This window comes from Misgurnus anguillicaudatus, unplaced genomic scaffold (genome assembly GCF_027580225.2).
Source record: "Misgurnus anguillicaudatus unplaced genomic scaffold, ASM2758022v2 HiC_scaffold_31, whole genome shotgun sequence".
NCBI lineage: Eukaryota > Metazoa > Chordata > Actinopteri > Cypriniformes > Cobitidae > Misgurnus > Misgurnus anguillicaudatus.
The window spans coordinates 4102873-4121993 of NW_027395281.1; the positions used below are offsets into that span (position 1 = coordinate 4102873).

Sequence of the window (19121 nt, forward strand, 5' to 3'; positions counted from 1 at the left end):
CGGAACATAATACGTGGGTTTCCACACGAACATATTAAGTGGCGGAAGTCTCCGTGTTCAGCGCAAGTCTTCTGTCAAACATATAACATAAATCGGCCCACAGAAAGATTTTTATTTACTTAGTTGTATATCCGTTTGATTATTGATGTAAACGTTTACGTGTCGTGTCTAAAAGCGCATGTTAAACGCGTGTCAACGCGCTGTTTTGTTCTTTCAAAAGTGCGTGAGAGGTTGCGCGTCTTTCGTTGCTACGCAATCATGAGACTCGCTTTCTGTGACAGCGAGAATAAGGAATGCGTGATCAGATTTTTCATCTGCATATCACGTCAATCATATCATTGTCACAATGCGATCAGCTGGTCGGGACACGGAAGAGCTGTAACCCGGGCTTACTCAGCTGTTACTCAGCTGCGGAGGGGTTCGTAAGTAAAGTCACAGCTTACATTGATGACACAAGCAAAGATTAGGAGAAACGTGCAAAAGATCAAAGATGGCTATGTATGCAGCTCACTAATCTCAAAATGAGTGTATAATAAGTATATCATCATGTTGCTTCCTATGCAGTTACACATAGAGCAGTAATATTATTTTTATACAGAGATGGTACATAGCCAATTCAATACTGAGTTAAACAATCCAAAATAAATCAAAACAGAAAATTTTTGGTGGCAAAAATGTAGGCTAATAGTTCATAAATGTATTCAGGAATTGAATTTGTTAGTTTAGTGCAAGGTTTAAGTAGAAAAAGTTTAAGAGAAGGTTAAGAAAAGAGTTACCTACTGTTATAAAATGTAATGTAAAAAAGAACTTTGCAGTAGTATTTTATTTATTTTTTTTTTTTTTTAAAGTTTATAGTAATAAACAACCTGCAGTTTAATGTTTGCATTTTTCCCTTACTGTACCGAAAATGAACCGAACCGTGGCCTCAAAACCGGGGTACGCACCGAACCGTGATTTTTGCGTACCGTTACACCCCTAGTCCTCACACCCTGGTGTGCTCGGGCCCTAATTACAAAATGTCATGCAATTATTAATGTCTTTAATCCCGCTCTTTAAACTCCTAAATAAAACAATTTTGTTTCTTTCCACTTCCCCGGTTTGTCTTCTTTGCCGTCTTCCATGTGTCAATGTCATAAAATGAGGGCGTGGGGGAGGCGGGGACTTGAATTTATATGGGCTTGTTATTCTAATGACGATCGTTTTCAGCCACGGCATTTATGAAGGGCAGATATTGCGTACACCTAAATATCAACGGTACGCACAGTTTCATAAATCAGGCGGTGATAGGAGTGTAAGCATAATCTTACGCCAACATATACGTCCGTTTCTACGCAAGAATGATAAATGAGGGCCAATGTTCCAGCCATTTACACACTTTCTGGAACAGAAATTGAAGAAGTGTCACATTACAGATACTTGGGCATTACTATTGATCAATCATTGTCTTTTACATTGCATATCCAAGATTTGGTTAAAAAACTGAGATTGAAATTAGTTTTTTTTTAGAATGAAGTCTTGTTTATCTTTTGATGCAAAAAAGAACTTGTAAATGCAACATTCCTATCTGTCTTGGATTATGGTGATATTTTATACATGCGTTCATCCTCCCAGTGTCTTCATGCTTTGGACACGGCATTTCATGGAGCCTTAAGATTTATCACCAATTTAAAATCTCTTACTCATCACTGTTTGTTATATTCTCGGGTCGAGTGGTTCTCCTTGTCCATTCAGCGTTGGATGCATTGGCATCTTTTTATTTATAAAGCAGTTTTAGGACTACTTCTTCCTTATCTGAACACTTATATTCTCCCGAGATCTGCTGGGTCATACCATCTGCATTCACAGGATCTGTTTTTATTGATAGTTCCTAAAGCACTGATTTTGGCAAAAAGGCGTTTAGTTATGCAGCAGCATCTGCTTGGAATCAGCTTCAGAATGAGTTACATTTGAAAGAGTTGGTTTCACTAAATTCTTTTAAGGGCTTTTTAAAGGACCTTGCAGAGAGGCAGTCTGTCTGTCATTGTTTTTAAATTGAATTAGGTCCCAGGTATTTTTAATGATGACATTTGTGCTGTTTGTGTATGATGAGTGAAAGTGTGTTTTTGTATTTACCTGTAAATGTTTTTGTATATGCTTTATTTTTAAGGCGTGTACTGAATTTTGTCTTTTAATATGACTGTCTTAATGCCTTATGCCTACCCAGTGCAACGCATGCATTGTCTTTATAATGTATTGTTATGGGAAACACTTAACACAATTTTGTTGCATTAATACTGGGCTCATCAACTTGCATATAGTACATAGTTGTCACAGTCCTGTTGTCATTTTCCTCCACTCTTTTTTTCCAGCCCTCTTTTATTTTAAATGTGAGTTTTATTGTATATCGCATATAGCCAGACAATTCGGTGCAAATGCAGAAATATAAGAAAATACACTGTAACTGTTATACAGAGTTATAAAACACTTACTCTGTCAGTAACAGGCATGAAAACGGGTCAGGGGTAAAAAAAGGTGAGAAGTGTGTTCGAGGGGCGACGTGGCCTCTGATGGAGCCACAAGGTGGGGGGACTCCCCCAGAATAAATATTATGGCCTCATTAGGGGACATGCTGTAACATTTAGATTTATTTGTAATTATTTGTAAATTTACAATGTAAACATTTGACTAGTAACCGAAACCATGTTTAATTAAATGGGTTGATAAATGTGGATAGCTGTAACAAGTAGCATTCCCTTACTATTTTACATTTGCAATAATTTTATTTTGGCATAATCTGATCATCAGTCGCAAGGCCATAACATTTTAAGTTGGCCTTGGAATAGGGTGGACCTGAAGGCCTACATCTAATTTAAAATGACTTAATTTAACAAATATAGTACTGGTTAAATGAATTGCATTATGGTTTTTGAGTCATGGGTTGAATCATTTTCAGATCAGCAGAAAAGTGATGTGGGAAAATAAAATAAGAACAAATCAAGAAATGACAAGCATATAAAATAGAAAAAGAACAAAGTTACAAATAAAGTAAGATCTAACAGTATTGATTAGGTAGAGAAACAATATCAAATTAATATAACACTGTTTTCATTCTATAAGTTAAATATAATTGATCTTTTTAAAGCTATAAATGTGATTTTCCTTTTGTCTTCTGTAGTTTGATTAACATGACGACTCAAACATAAGCATTTCTTATAAGAGGAACTGTCCCTTTAACACCGGTGGAGAAGCGCTGATCTATACACTGACCATATGATCAACTCCTCACTTATAATAAACGACTGAGAATACTTGCAGAGACTGTGGTATTACAAGATAATTTGTGCGTAAATCTCCTGTCAAGCCCAAAGAAATTATGTGTTCGCCTGATTTTTTAAACGCGTTTTTCAGTGCATGAGCTTTTGAGTTTGTGTGCGTATGCACACTGAAAACAGTTCACTTTAGGATCTTTGTTGCTCCAATAGTGTAAAATCGCTTAAATGTTACTGTAAACGATAAACTTTCTTATTAACCGTATTAGTAGCAGAATGTTCTTATTAACAGCATTTCATGCTTTCAGGTCACTTTGCAGTGTCAGTCTGTGTAGATATGTTGTTTTAATTGCTTGATGCCTCAGAATTCGACAATTATAGTTTTACAGTGTTTTGTGTTGACTTTACGTCCCGAAGGCAGTCGCTCTACGCATCTTCAACAAGCATGTGAAGCATATGACGAAGTACACAGAAAAGGCGGATGACAACAGTAGCGCGAGAGCGGTTCTAAAGCAGAGTCCTTATGACTTCTTAAATTCACTCTCGTGGTACGTGTCACCTGCCTGTCGGTTTTTGCAGCGTGGCATGAACTCAAACAAATCCAATGTCTGGGATACATGTTGGATGACAGCGAAGGGCACGTCAACAAACAACACGTGCATACCCCACCTAACCCCCCAAAAATGTCTTATCAAATCTACACGATTCACGTGGGTCAATTGTGACTATTGACATTTACGCAAAAAAAGGAATACAGAGGAACGGACATTGAGAACACCGCCACCTTTTTACTGTTATGTGAGAGAGGAGCACGCACTGCACACAACATGAGAGAGAAAAAGAGGGGGAGGCGCGCTGCACCCATAATACTTACTATTGTGACATATTTCTAAGTAAAATATAATATTCAACAACAACAACAACAAAAAAACATGTGGAATGAATTTCATATTTGATAAAATACATATTTTCATACATCTAGTCTGCTTCACCAGTGGATTAAGCCAGTTGTGAGTACAGAGTTTCCGTTGACTAACCCTAATATGTGTTTTTCCTTCATATGAAGCTATTGAGTGTATTAAGAAGACTTTGATTATAGTGCATAAAAATGTTTATGGTGCTTTATAATACTTTGTCATTTTAATCACTTGTCAGTAACAACCATTGGTAACGCACATTATCAGAATTGGATCAGCCTTTTTAGTCCGATATCCGATCCAGCAAAAAAGTCTGGATCGGCCCGAAACTGATCTAGAATATCGGATCGGTGCATCCCTAGATGTGATCTATAAAAAAAGTTGACAAAATGTGTGCACCTGTAAGCAAACTGTGACTCATGTGTACGCACATTCTGGAGACAATTAATGGGAAATTGCAACACAGATGGCTAGAAAGTGAACTGAAATCAGATTGAAGAAAGTTAATAAGACAAGAACAATTATAAGTAGATTATTAATGCAACACACATTTAATTTCACTCTATATCATATGTCATCAACATCTAATAATTTACGTGAGAGGCACTCGGGAGCCGGTTGCTTGTTCTCCCGACAGCATCAAGCTTCTCATACTAACACATTGACCCCAGGGATCTTATGAAAAACTTTACATTATTTTACTCAAAGTCAACAAGGAATGGAGCAGGACCAAAACATTTGAAAGCTGATCGCTGTGAAAAATGTTAAGCGACGACGTCAAGTATAACCGCAGCAATGACAGTGTTCTTAATATAAAGTGTTTTGATTAATGCCTTTAATGTTTATTTTTTTAATCGGTGTATACCACTAGTCAACTAAATGAATATAACTTGGCAAAAATGAATGCACATTTATATATTGATTGAATAGATTTAATGCATTTTTTTACTTGGATTTATTGCATTTTGTGGAAAAAAATTAATCAGTTTTTATAATAAATCTTTGAAAATCAAGTTATGGATTTGAATTTTTATGTTATTTTAACCTAAAGATGCTATGTGAAAGCTTGTAACAGAAAATAGTGGTTTTCATTTTGTCACTTTCTTGTTATAGAAAACACGTTTTTACCAAAATTAGTCAAAATGGATTTATTGCGTTTTGGAACCAAACTCTTCAAATGTTTACTCACATGTGTACAAGTTTATACAAGTCTGTTACTATTTATGTTTTTAAATTTGAATTATGATTTTTTTTTTATATCTGCTGTTTGTAGAACAGTCCCAGGGCTTAAAGTGAAAAAAAAAATCCAGAGCCTGAACTTTCTGTGGCTCAACCAGGACTTTTACCAAGCCCGTTTTTTCTATTAACCAATTCTATGAGAAACAGCACAGTCATATTTTTAATGCATTAACAACTTATTGTGCCAAAAAAACCTGCAAAAACAAGCTCCAGGTTTCAGAAGTTTACTTCACCAAGTGACTAAAGCAGGGGTCTCAAACTGGCTTTGGGCCATTTCTGAGATGGACATCTTGTCGGAGGGCTGTAGAGCTATTTTAACATAAAAAATACAATATTTCTGTATATAAACTGAATATTAAACATATAAATAAAGTATAAAATAGATTGAAAGAACTTTTTATATTTTTTATGTATTATTATAAGAGTAAGAAAAACTTTTCTAAACTTTATCTTAAATTAATAAATATAATAATAATAATAATAGCAATAATAATAAATACAAACTTTTTCTATTAAAACCTTGCACTAAACTAACAAATTAAATTCCTTAATACATTTATGAACTATTATAGCCTATACGTTTTTGGCACCCAAAATACATTTCTGTTTAGATTTTTTTACTTGAATATGTTCTATCTTTGTAAAAATGTAGATGCGACATGCGAACGGCCCCTTAAAAGTTTACATCAATAATTAAACCAATAGAAACACTCTAAAAACCGTTGGGTTATTTGTTTTACCCAATAGGTGGGTTAAACATATTGGGTTGTTGTGTTGGGTTATTCCTAGCTTGTATTGGGTTATTTCCATAACAACCCAGAGAGTTGGGTTAAAATCGGGCTCACGTCACGCATTTTGAATTTCAACGGTCGAAGGGTGCCACTGCTGAGTGGGGACACCCACATGAAAAAATACTGTAGTATACTTTAGTATTTACTATAGTAAACTGTAGTAAACTGTAGTAAATTATAGTATATTATAGTATTTACTACACATACCATAGTATTAACTATAGTAAACTGATAATCTGTAGTAAAGACCATAGTATACTTTAGTTCTTACTACAGTAAACTATAGTGTATTGTAGTATACTATAGTATATAATAGTATTTACTATACATACCATAGTATTGACTATAGTAAAGTGATAAACTGTAGTAAACTTTAGTTCTTACTACAGTAAACTATAGTGTATTGTAGTAAATTATAGTATACCATAGTATTAACTAAACTGATAAACTGTAGTAAGCACCATATACTTTAGTTCTTACTACAGTAAACTATAGTGTATTGTAGTATACTATACACTGTAAAACCTGACAGTATAAGCCACTAAACGAAATGAGTTTATTTAACTTATCCCATAACTAACAGCTTCTGGTCTGAGATACATAATTGGCTGTCATGTAAGGTGGATAATATCCCTACTATCAAACTGTAACACGTTTTTGACAATATAGATTCATCAATATCAGATTTGGTCAATATGATTATTCTTATGGGTAAATATCATATTCATTACTGTAAGTGGAGGTGTTCTAAGCCTTCCTTTGTCTGGTTTATAAATTACTTTAAATATTTTTTTTCTTCACTAAAAAAGAACCAATCTACTAAAATGTGTAGTGACATAGGAAATTACTATTTTGATGAATCTCTCCTATAGCCTACTGCTCTTAATATTATGCTTATATAACTTTTTTTATTTTCACTTAATAGAAACTGTGATATGAACTCAAAAACTGCAAATGATTTACCATAACTTATTACCAAATAATTAATACATTAAAACTTAAAGGGATACTTCACCGATTTAGCATTCAGCTTTGTATCTGTAGAAACCCGGCAGTATTACTGAATGACCATGTTTCCCTCCCTCATTTCCCCCTGAGAGGAGAGATATCTGCATTTTGGTTCTGCAAAAAAGTCCTCCGATGATGTAATATGACGATTTTTGCATCATCGGAGGACTTTTTTGCAGAACCAAAATGCAGATATCTCTCCTCTCAGGGGGAAATGATGGAGGGAAACATGGTCATTCAGTAATACTGCCGGGTTTCTACAGATACAAAGCTGAATGCTAAATCGGTGAAGTATCCCTTTAACTTAAACTGTACTGAATAACTGAAACACACACACTCTCTCCAACACACCTGAAGTAAATAATGCGCTTTAATTTGACACTCGCCCCTCCCCCACATCTCTCACGGAGTTTCACAGAGCAGCAGTCAGAACACAGACGCTAACAGGTAAGCACTGCAAACTCATTCATCCTCTTTAAAGCATCTTTAAACTTTAAAAACATGCTGTTTGTCGTGTTTGTCTTCATTTTAATACTGACTCGGTTACAGTAATTTGTGTAATGTTGGACATACGACAAGACAACGTGACATTGACACAGCAATATTGCCTGAGACTCATTTTTATCAGCAGATTAATGTACACCACAGTTCTGTAAGTGGAAAATTAATTCATATTTATGTGTGTTTCTTTCTCTGTAAGGACTAACTTTAAAGGAACAGTATGTAAGAAATTTATATCAATTAATCATAAAATGGCCCTCAACTGATGTTTATGTTGTCATGTTGTGTATTGGCCACCAGTTGTGTGATTGCAGTACCAGTTTTAGCCACAAGTTTTGTGATTGCAATACCAGTTTTGGCCACAATCAACCAAACGGCCATTCAAGACCTTAAGGCAGTGTTCTTCACTCCCAATCCTGGAGAGCCGGTGTCCTGCAGAGTTTAGCTCCAACCTTAATCAAACACACCTACCTGTGATTTTCTAGTGATCATGAAGACATTGATTAGCTTGCTCAGGTGTGTTTGATTAAGGTTGGAGCTAAACTCTGCAGGACACCGGCTCTCCAGGGCTGGGAGTGAAGAACACTGCCTTAAGGTAATGTTACCACATTTATTCATTCATTCATTATGTTTTGAGTACACCACAGTTGTAGACAATTTATTAATATTTGTGTGTTTTCTCACTGTTTAGCACAAACGTTTCCCGTGCAAGTTTGAATCTCTCTCAGTAAGGACTAACTGACTGGCTTTCTGTTCTCAACCAAATGGTCATTCCTACTTGTAAAAACCTTTTAAAGGTAATGTTACCACATTTATTTATTCATTTGTTATGTTGTGAGTACACCACAGTTCTTTCAATGGAAATTTAATTAATATTTGTGTGTGTTTTCTTACTGTTTAGCACAAACGTTTCCTGCGCAAGTTTGAATTTCTCTCAGTGAGTACATCCGGCCCTTTACTCATAAAATGTTACCACATTTATTCATTTATTTATTATGTTGTGAGTATACTACAGTTCTGTAAGTGAAAAGTAATTCATATTTTGTGTGTTTACTTCCAGGTTAATTATGGATCTTTACCATTGAGGAGACTGGCTGACTGACTGTTCTCAACCAACCATCATTAACTAACAAAAACTTTAAAGGTACCACATTTATTTATTATGTTGTTAGTATACCACAGTTCTGTTAGAGGAACATTTATTAATATTTTTGTTTTTTCTCACAGGTAAGTATGAACGCGTCTAGAGTTTTCAATCTTTACCATTGAGGAGGCTGACTGACTATAATCTATTACTACAAGTGGACCTATTCATTTACTCATTATGCTGTGAGTACACCACAGTTTTATCAGTAAAACAATAATGTTTGTTGTTTTCACTGCTTGGCATAGACAAATGTGACCCTGTGTAATTTGGAAATGTCTTGGGAAAAGTGTACATCTTAATGTTTAAATGTCGTTTGAATTAAGTAACAGTACACTGATTTATTAAAAGTGTACTATACAAATCTAAATATAATAATGTAAAATAGTGTAAATCTAATATTAGTTTTAATGTGAATTTGGACTGAACCGCACACTTTTGTTTTATGTCTAAAACAATGTTTGTAAAATAAATGATTGTTCAATAAACTGTAATAATTTTACCATTTTCTGTCATTTTTTATACTAATGTTTTACTGAAATTTTACATTTCCTATAGTAAGTTTACCATAAATTGCTGTAGTATTTTAATACAGTTTACTTTATTATAGAATGGTTAAAAAAAACTATAGTATTTGCTAGAGTAATTTTACTTCATTTCCTACAGTTAGTTTACTATAAATTACAATAGTACTTTTAATACAGTTTACTGTAGTACATTTACTATAGTAAGGTTCAAAAACACTATAGTATTTACTAGAGTAATTTTACTTCATTTTTTATAGTTAGATAACTATAAATTACTATAGTACTTTTAATACAGTTTACTTTATAGTATGGTTCAAAAACAGTATAGTATTTACTAGAGTAATTTTACTTCATTTTTTATAGTTAGATTACTATAAATTACTATTGTACTTTTAATACAGTTTACTGTAGTACATTTACTATAGTAAGGTTCAAAAACACTATAGTATTTACTAGAGTAATTTTACTACATTTTTCTATGGTAATTTTACTATAATACACTATAGTATTTTTTCATGTGGGCAGACACGAGAGGTACGTAATATATATCTCTGTGTAATGTTTTATTTAGCTACAAGTGTCTTTAAGCTCTAACACACAATAAACTATCTGTCACGTTTAAATAGTGTACAAAAACGCTGTTGTCTAGTTTTTGTCCGTTACACCTGTTCCATTGATTAACTTACCGATGCCAACACGCGTTTTTAAGCCATCATAAACGTAGAGAGTCATCGCAATTTATTTTAATACTAAACAGCACCAACAGCATGATCCCTTACGAAAATGAATAATTTCTTATTTTAGTAGGATAAAGTTAGTTTCATGGTGTATTGATTGCCATATTGCTTTAACCATGCTTTCTGTAACAGACAATGTTTTTTTGTTTAAAGTGTAGTAAAAACTGTTTTTTAACTTTTGTAAGGGATGCAAGCGGCTGTTTTTTGCTACACATATTTTTGTAGCCGGTCTGTTATAGAAACAGAGCTGTAATATAAATGTGCTTCTGAATGAAAATGTCTTTAGAAATGACTCGATGGCATTTTATTGTCATTTTACCTCAGTATAATCCCCTGATAAAGCGCTGTTTAATCCTGCACGTCTATTACTGTTTACGGTTACCCCGGTAACGGTTTAATTTGCAATTCAACGCCATCTACTGTCAAAGTAGAGTATTTATTCAGTGTGCCAGATGTGTTTGCTTTGAGATTTAATACATTATTATTTTCTTTAAATGTAGACATTCTTGGAGATGTTGCATTTAAAACCCTACAAAATGGCCAGCAAGATGATTCAGCCTTCCTACAGTACCAAGAGCCAAAGCATACATTTATTAATTTTCAACATGTAAGTATCATTTATGACACTTTTTATCCTGTTTATGTGTGCATATTTATGTGTGAATTAAAATTCTTGGGAATATTAAAGCATGTTTTCACAATGTAAATATGCACACATAAACAGGTTTAAAAAAAACAAGTGTCATGAATGATACTTACATGTTGAAAATGAATAAATGTATGCTTTGGCTCTTGGTACTGTAGGAAGGCTGAACCATCTTGCTGGCCATTTTGTAGGTTTTAAAGGCAACATCTCCAAGAATGTCTACATTTAAAGAAAAGAATAATGTATTAAATCTCAAAGCAAACACATCTGGCACGCTGAATAAATACTCTACATTGACAGTAGATGGCGCTGAATTGCAAATTAAACCGTTACCGGGGTTACAGTAAACAGTAGTATACGTGCAGGATTAAACAGCGCTTTATCAGGGGATTATACTGAGGTAAAACGACAATAAAATGCCATCGAGTCATTTCTTAAGACATTTACATTCAGAATGACATTTATATTACAGCTCTGTTTCTATAACACAGACCGGCTAAAAAAATATTTGGAGCAAAAAACAGCCGGTTGCATCCCTTACAAAAGTTAAAAAACAGTTTTTACTACACTTTAAACAAAAAAGCATTGTCTGTTACAGAAAGCATGGTTAAAGCAATATGGCAATCAATACGCCATGAAACTAACGTTATACTACTAAAAAGACATGATTCATTTTCGTATGGGATCATGTTGTTGGTGCTGTTTAGTATTAAAATAATTTGCGATGTTTTCCTACCTTTATGATGGCTTAAAAACGCGTGTTGGCATCGGTAACAGTTAATGAATGGAACAGGTGTAACGGACAAAAACTAGACAACAGCGTTTTTGTACAAGTATTTGTAGAAAACGTGGCTGATAGTTTACTGTGTGTAGAGCTTAAAGACACTTTGTAGCAAATAAAACATTACACAGAGATATATATTTTAAAACGTACCTCTCGTGTCTGTCCGCACTCAGCAGTGGCACCTGTTGACCATTGAAATTGTGACGTGAGCCCGATTTTAACCCATCTGTCTGGGTTGTTATAGAAATAACCAGTGCTTTAAAGAGTAACTAAACCCTAATCCAACTTTTTTTAGTTACTGATCTGTAAGAATGACGGTTTATTAGTGCTGTTCATTGATTTAAGTAAGTTTTTTGACATTTGGATATAAAGTGTTTCAATACTACAATATATGGTGTAAAAACGTCTGAGTGCTGCCCTCTTCAGGTTGAACGGTGGCTACTGCAGTTGAATTTTCCTATTGGATGTTGGGTCCAAAAAATGACTCGTGACGTAAGCAGGTTCAAGCTTACCACGCCCTTCTTACGATCTCACCACACACTTGGTACAAGCTTAGTTCGTCCCCTCTATCTCTGTTGGGATCTGCCTACTTTTCTTGCATTTTTCAAATATTGCCAGTGGGTGGAGTCAGGCTCTGACCAGGGGTTTAGTTACGCTTTAAAGGCAGAATAGGCAGGAATTATCTAAAAAAACTTTTTTACAAATTTGTTTAAACTGACTTTATATATCAATACATAAGTAAAATGTAAGTACTCTGAAAAAGAGAGTATAAAAATCGAGTGTCTGTATACCTCTCAGCACTGTTTTAAACACAGCTAACTTTTCCATTCACTCCACCCCCTCCCTTCTGGGTTTCTTCTTAAGCCACGCCCCCAAAACACATGAACGCGCGAATTACCTCAGACAAGCGGAGAGGAAGGAGCGCGGTGCATGTAATAACATCAAGTCACAATCACATGTAATAATACACCTAACTTTATCACTAGGAATATAAACAGATGGCTTTTATAAACGGATGGCTTTTAGTACTCACTCAGCCAGTGTTTTGCATGGAAGAGTTTCTGTGATGAAAGCATTGTTGACTCTGACGAGGACTACACTCCGCAGACAATACCGCTACCGCATCATCGACTCGAGGAAAAGCCACGCGATATTTCCTCTCGTTTGATTGCTTCATTTATTCCTTTTTTGCCTTCGCTGACTGGATATGCAGGTACTGTAAGATGTGAATGCAGTTTCTGTGAGTTGTTAGTGCTATTTCTCTGCTGTACTATTGCTCTTCCTATTGCCTCGTGCACGTTCAAATCAATCGGGTGTGCGCATGTCTGGGCAGATCCCATAGCAACGGGTGGAGCCATAGTCGCGAGAGAGAGTGATATTTGAGCAAGCTAATCATATGTTTCGTCCCGGATGGAAATAATTAACTGTGTTTAACACAGTCGTGAGAGGTCTACAGACACTCGAGTTTTATACTCTCTTTTTTAGAGTACTTACATTTTAATTATGCATTTGTATATAAAGACAGTTTAGACAAACTTGTAAAAAAGTTTTTTAGATAATTCCTGCCTACCCTGCCTTTAAGTGGCCCAAAAGAGGTGCCGGTACTCATATATATATATATATATATATAATCTTTTTTTTTTTTTTTTTTTCCTATATTGAAGGGGTTTTATATTCAGCAGTCAACAGACGACCTTGTAAAAAATAATAAATCCTTTTATAAGTTTCTGGATTTGCTTGAGCTAGAAATAGCCACTGAACATAAATAAAATGTGCAAAAGGATTTTGAAAAAATATACCATTAGAAAGAGCTACTGTAGAGCTTTTGAACATAATATAAAATGTGCAAAAGGTAGATATGTGAGTAACATTTTCAGCATGGTTAAATGCTAAAACTAGTTGTTCAGATAGAAAGAGCTTAACATTTTTTTTTTTAAATGACACCAAGACCATGTCTATGGGTTCAAGAATAACAAAATACTGGCCATTTTAAACTCGAAGTCGAGGGGAACCAAACTAACAGCCGCGACAGCGGAGATTATCACGTACCTACAAGGCTTGCGTCTGACCTGCAGCTATCATTCTGGCTTGGTGGGATGTCAGCCAGCGAGTCCCCTGATTCTGACCGTGTTCTTTTACTACTCAGAGTCTAAAACAAGGAGGGCATATTAAGTGTTCATTGTATTTTCATTTTAACCGAGCAGCTATGGTTGCGCGTTTCACACACCTCTCCAGAGCACGTTGACACTGCTGACTAGTGATGGTCGTTTTCGAAGCACTGCTTCATGAGGCTTCGAAACATTTACGAATCTTTTGTTTCGAATCAGTGGTTCGGAGCTTGTTTCAAACTGGCCCAAGTCACGTGATTTTAGCAAACGAGGCTTCATTACGTCATAACTGTTTCGAAACGTTTCGAAAATCCGATGGTTCACCACTAGGGGGAGTTGATCACATGACCAGTGTCTAATGTGTTTAGGTGAACTCGGGTCAGTTTTATTATGAAAGTTCATAAAACATTTATCCTTCTGACTAATAACACTGCCATTTTGTCTACTTTTGTCTATAGACAGATTTAATGACAAAAATGTGCATAATTAAAAGGGTAGTTCGTTTTAATGATTTGTTTGCCCTAAATTAAACTAAAAACACATAATAAACTTTTAACTATGTCTTAATTAAGTTAAATAATTTTTAAACATATTTTAATACAAATCTTGCTACTATTTTGTTAAAAAAAGTGTAAAATGTTTGTGCATATCTGCCTTTACACTATTTTGACCAGCAGGGGTCGCCAGCGTGTGTGGTGTTTCGAACTGCTTCGAAAAACTGAATCAATTTTCGAAGCAATTGGTTCAATTGATTCGAAGCTTCGAAAAGCTTAATTTCTCCCATCACTACTGCTGACCGTCCGACGCATGCGCTTTTAACTTGTAAACGCAAGGGTGTATGGGTAATGTAGTCTCTGCTCTCGGTGGGACGAATTAGGAAGCGTACATTAAGGGCGCCCTGAAAAGCCGCAGCGCAGCAAAGGATTCAATTAAACCTCTGATTTTTAAACAGATGTGCAAATGTGCGTTCCGGTACGCTAAAAGCACGTTCTGGGCGCACGGAGAGGTGGTGGTACGCTCAAGAGCTATTTTTAGAAGTGGCGGTACTGAGTACCGGGGCGTTCCGGCCCACTTAAAGCACTGGAAATAACCCAATAAAAGCTACGAATAACCCAACACAACAACCCAATATGTTTAACCCACCTGTTGGGTAAAACAAATAACCCAACGATTTTTAGAGTGCATTTACAGGCAAGCTGATGAGACCAGAATATAAAAAACAAAGAGCTTAAATATGTTAAGTGTTTTCGTAAACCCGACTTGTAAGAACGTTTCTCTATATTAGGCTACATTATAATAAAATAGGCTATATTATAAAATGTCCTTGTACATCACATTATTTTTCATCATCTTACACTTTATTGTAGCGATGTAGGGACATTTCGCCTAACTACACTGCAAAAAATGATTTTCAAGAAAAATTATTATTAGTATTTTTGTCTTGTTTTCAGTAAAAATATCTAAAAAAGATGCTTTTTCTTTATGAGCAAAACGACCAAAGAAAATAAGTCTAGTTTTTAGACCAAAAATATCAAATTTAAGTGATTTTGTGCATGAAACAAGCAAAAAAATCTGCCAATGGGGTAAGCACACTTCATTTATTTTCATTTCTCATTATCTCCAAAGTTGTGCTGCCGACTTGTGTCACTTGTATAAAGTATTTTTATATGAAAAATGTATTTTCACACCCTTCAGTAAAATAAGAATAACTTTTGAATGCTAAAGAGTTCATTCTTTTTTTGGTTGTTTACTGTCTGCTGCTGGTAACAACCAGGGCCCGGTTCCCCGATAACGTTAACTCTTAGCGCGCTAAGAATACTCAAAAAGATATATCTTACCAAAGTTGTTTGTGTTCCTAAGTGTGTTCCCCGAAGTGTCTCTTAGGAAGCTTCTTAACACGCTGCCTCTAAGTACGACGTTACAATGTCGCTGTCCCAAGTGAAGGTGCTGAATTATTTGCGATCGATCTTTCAGGGATCGATTTTCCACTCTTCACGTGAAGGTGCATTACGGCGTTAAGAAAGACAACACGTTCTATACAAATGGAACATTACTCAAATTATTCCAGTAACATTTATTTTAACATAGTTTAGTTATCCGTAAAATATAGACTATTAATTAAATGATCAAATTGTTAGTAATACGGGTAGACGAACCGGGTATCCCTCGCTATTTATCCACCCACCTTATCCCGTTGTGCCACTTGTGCCACTTCTTGGCATGGGTTTTGACTTTAAAAAAATATGTAATACACTTTTATACGAATGTTAAGGTACTTAATCAGAACTGATTGGCAAGCAGCTGCAGAATTTCTGTTTAATGCGGTATTGCTTACCATTAATGTTTTCAATAAAAAGCAACCTAGTTAGATAGAGAATATGGTCTGAGAAGATCTAGCAGCTCCATAATGAGTTGTCTTGGAAGGCGATTTATTTTATTTAGCCACGTCAGGCAAAATGTCAAAAGGTTTAAGGGTTGACAAATAAAAATATTGGCATGGACTAAACAGTTACGCGGCCGGTGTTGTGTGGAAGTCTGTTCCCCCTATGTTTCCCTTTCGTGCAGTGTTTTTATAGCATTTTTATCACATTATACGTTTATTCTTTATATACATTGAAAGTTTTAATGGCTACTATATATGTTTATGTAATGTATCTTGATTCTTGATTGTAAGTCAATTATTTTTACAGTATGAATCATATTATATGCATTTATTTATTTTTGTTATGTTTGGAAACATAACAGTTTTAAAACCAACAGTAGAGAAAAAAAAGAAAAGAAAAAGACAGGCTATATGTTAAAAGACATAAAACTGTCAAATATGAAATATTTAATAAATTGTATAATAGAATACATGATATTATTGCTTTTTAGTATAACCAATTGAAATCTTTAATCTTTCTAAATAAATTATAAATGTAACGTGATGAAAACGCTATAAACATATAGAGAACAGACTTCAATGAGGAACAAACACAGGCGCCGTCTTTGATTCATTAGTTCTGATACCAAATAAAGTCAACTGCATAAATAGTCCTGTATCCATTGCAAACATATTTTATTATAAGTCTTAAAAATGTCCATAACATAAAATCATTGTCAGCATACCATAGTTTGACTTGTACTGCGCTGCGCTGATTTCTAAAGACTGCGGCGATAGCGTTTTGCGCTCAAACAACGCTAAGAGAGAGCTTACGAATGGTCCAGACCAACCTTACGAAAGTGTGACTTACAGAAGATATACTTAACGTACGAACGTTTTGGGAACCGTTCCATAGAGTTAAGAGAGAGGTTAAGGAATAGGTTAAGAACTACTTAGCGATAAGAACGTTTTGGGGAACCGGGCCCAGAACTGTCTGCAGTCTGCTAGAGCACCCAGAACCAGAGTTATACACTATCAGAGACAGTGTTTACAACATAAAAAAAGAAAATTTGGTGTTTCATCACATGAAAAACAACATAAATAACACTATTTGTCACAAACAGCAGCTTTTTATGTAACTTCAAAGGGTTTTCTGTAAAATGATTGCAAAAAGATATTGCATTTATTCCACTGTATGTGGTTATGGGGACACTTCAAATATTTTTAAGTGGAAATTGTATACAAAAAGGGTATTATTCCTCCCATCAGTTGGACTATATTTTTGCACAGATTATGATAGAGAAAAAAATCCCTTTTCCTCTATAAGCTGACATTAGCTAGATGTCTGCAGGCTGCTGGAGCACTCAGGGTCAGAGTTATACACTTTTAAATACAGACTTTAGAAAAAAACATTAAAAAGCGCCTTTTTATTTTTGTGTTTATTAGAGGACTGACAACACATACAATAATGTTTAGCACTTTCAACAGTGTTTTATGTAATTTCAAAGGGTTTCCTATAAAATGATATCAAACTTTTGTATGTACACCTCTGCATGTGGGTAAAAAAATTAGGTAAAATCCAGGTGGAAATCCACAAAATAGCCTCTGTGCTTAAGAGGTTAAAGTTTTTTTTCTTAAAGAAAAAATGCATATGTTTGATTATAGTAAAATCATCTGCTATCAGTACTTTTTAGACATTGAGCTGTAGGACCAGTATCACATAAAGAACAGGTTTGAGTTCAAACAGGAATATTTATAAAATAACTAAGTACCCATTCACAACTCTGAAATGAGTCTCGTCATGAGAAAATCTGTCATGAGTCTTGAGTTAAAAGTAACATTCATCTGAATAGTAATTTTCAGTTGTAAACACAGTTATTGAAATAAATACAAAAAATAAACACATCAGCACATGATCAATATGTTTCCACAGACAGATTTACTGATGATCAGATTATATGTTGTCTATTATATGTTTATTTATTCTGGAAATATTCAGTAAGACTTTAAATGTGACCAAAATAGAGAAATGCAGTATCAATTAGTGTAGAGATCAAAATTAATCAGTTAAGTTACTTGTTAAGTTTAATTTTTGTGGTTTTGATTTGTTCTTTGTGTGTTTGTCTCTGTAACAGAAGTGGAGTTAGTATTACAGACAAAGGATAAATCTATCTATCTGGATACTGCTACAGAACCACAAGCAGATGATGTGATAGAGTGGAAGTTTGAAAACACTGTCTTAACTAAAGTGGACAAAACAGAACATCCCCGCTCAGCACCTGTCTTTATAGAGAGATTCAAAGATAGAATATATGTGGTTGGTTCTCTCATCATTACAAACATCAAAACTGAAGACTCTGGACTTTATGATGTACACATCACTAACAACAAACACATCATTCACAAGAGATTCAAGGTTACTGTCACTGGTGAGTAGTTTGTTTTTCATATCACTGTCTTTGAATCTATGCTTTACATTTGAAATACATGATCAGATGAACTCAGATTTGTATTTGATTTAATTAAATTAAGTGTAACTATTGCTAAGATATTAAACTGTCTCTAGGTTCTGTCTCTCAGATGTCCAACTGCTCTTTGACATGACCATCATCTCTCAGCAATTAACAAACATCATTAGACCAGTAAAAATCTAAGTAATTGAAATAGAAACTATTGTAGAAATATAAACTAGCTTAAACAGAGTAATGCTATTGTATTACATCTCAAGAGCAGTTAATTCAATTATTTTTTTACTACTACAGAATCCAGTTCAGGGTCACACCAGGAAAGAAATGGTCCAGGATTATTTGTAGTGGTGATCATGCTGTTGACAACCCTGGTTATGCCTGTTACAGGAGACGTAAGTAACAAATGACTTCATTACATAAGTACAGTACATTTATTTATACACACACTGCATATAATTTTTGAAGTGAACATGTACCAGTAGCCACAGAAAAATTAGAGATTCCCAACAACCTCTGTAGTCCCATGTAACAACACTCTTTATAAGACAGATAAAAGCTATAAAAAGTCATGAGTTGGGTGGGGTATTACTTGTGTGTTTTATTTCAAACAATAAAAGTGAAAATATGTTAAACCAAGATCT

At 34.6% G+C, this 19121-nt stretch overlaps 1 protein-coding gene and 1 long non-coding RNA gene across 3 annotated transcripts in view; both read left to right on the top strand.

The window, feature by feature from the left end:
* LOC141362996 (uncharacterized) overlaps positions 1 to 19121 on the top strand; it is a 73857-nt gene that overhangs the window by 38871 nt on the left and 15865 nt on the right. For both annotated transcript variants that reach the window (XM_073865398.1, XM_073865399.1), the window contains 2 exons: positions 18148 to 18441; positions 18775 to 18872. In XM_073865398.1, the coding sequence (XP_073721499.1) occupies positions 18148 to 18441; positions 18775 to 18872 (392 nt within the window). The remainder of the gene's footprint in view (positions 1 to 18147; positions 18442 to 18774; positions 18873 to 19121) is intronic.
* On the top strand, positions 8253 to 9893 carry LOC129441408 (uncharacterized). Its single transcript, XR_012368546.1, has 4 exons — positions 8253 to 8501; positions 8606 to 8641; positions 8765 to 8848; positions 8932 to 9893. It is a non-coding gene; the product is annotated as an uncharacterized lncRNA (long non-coding RNA).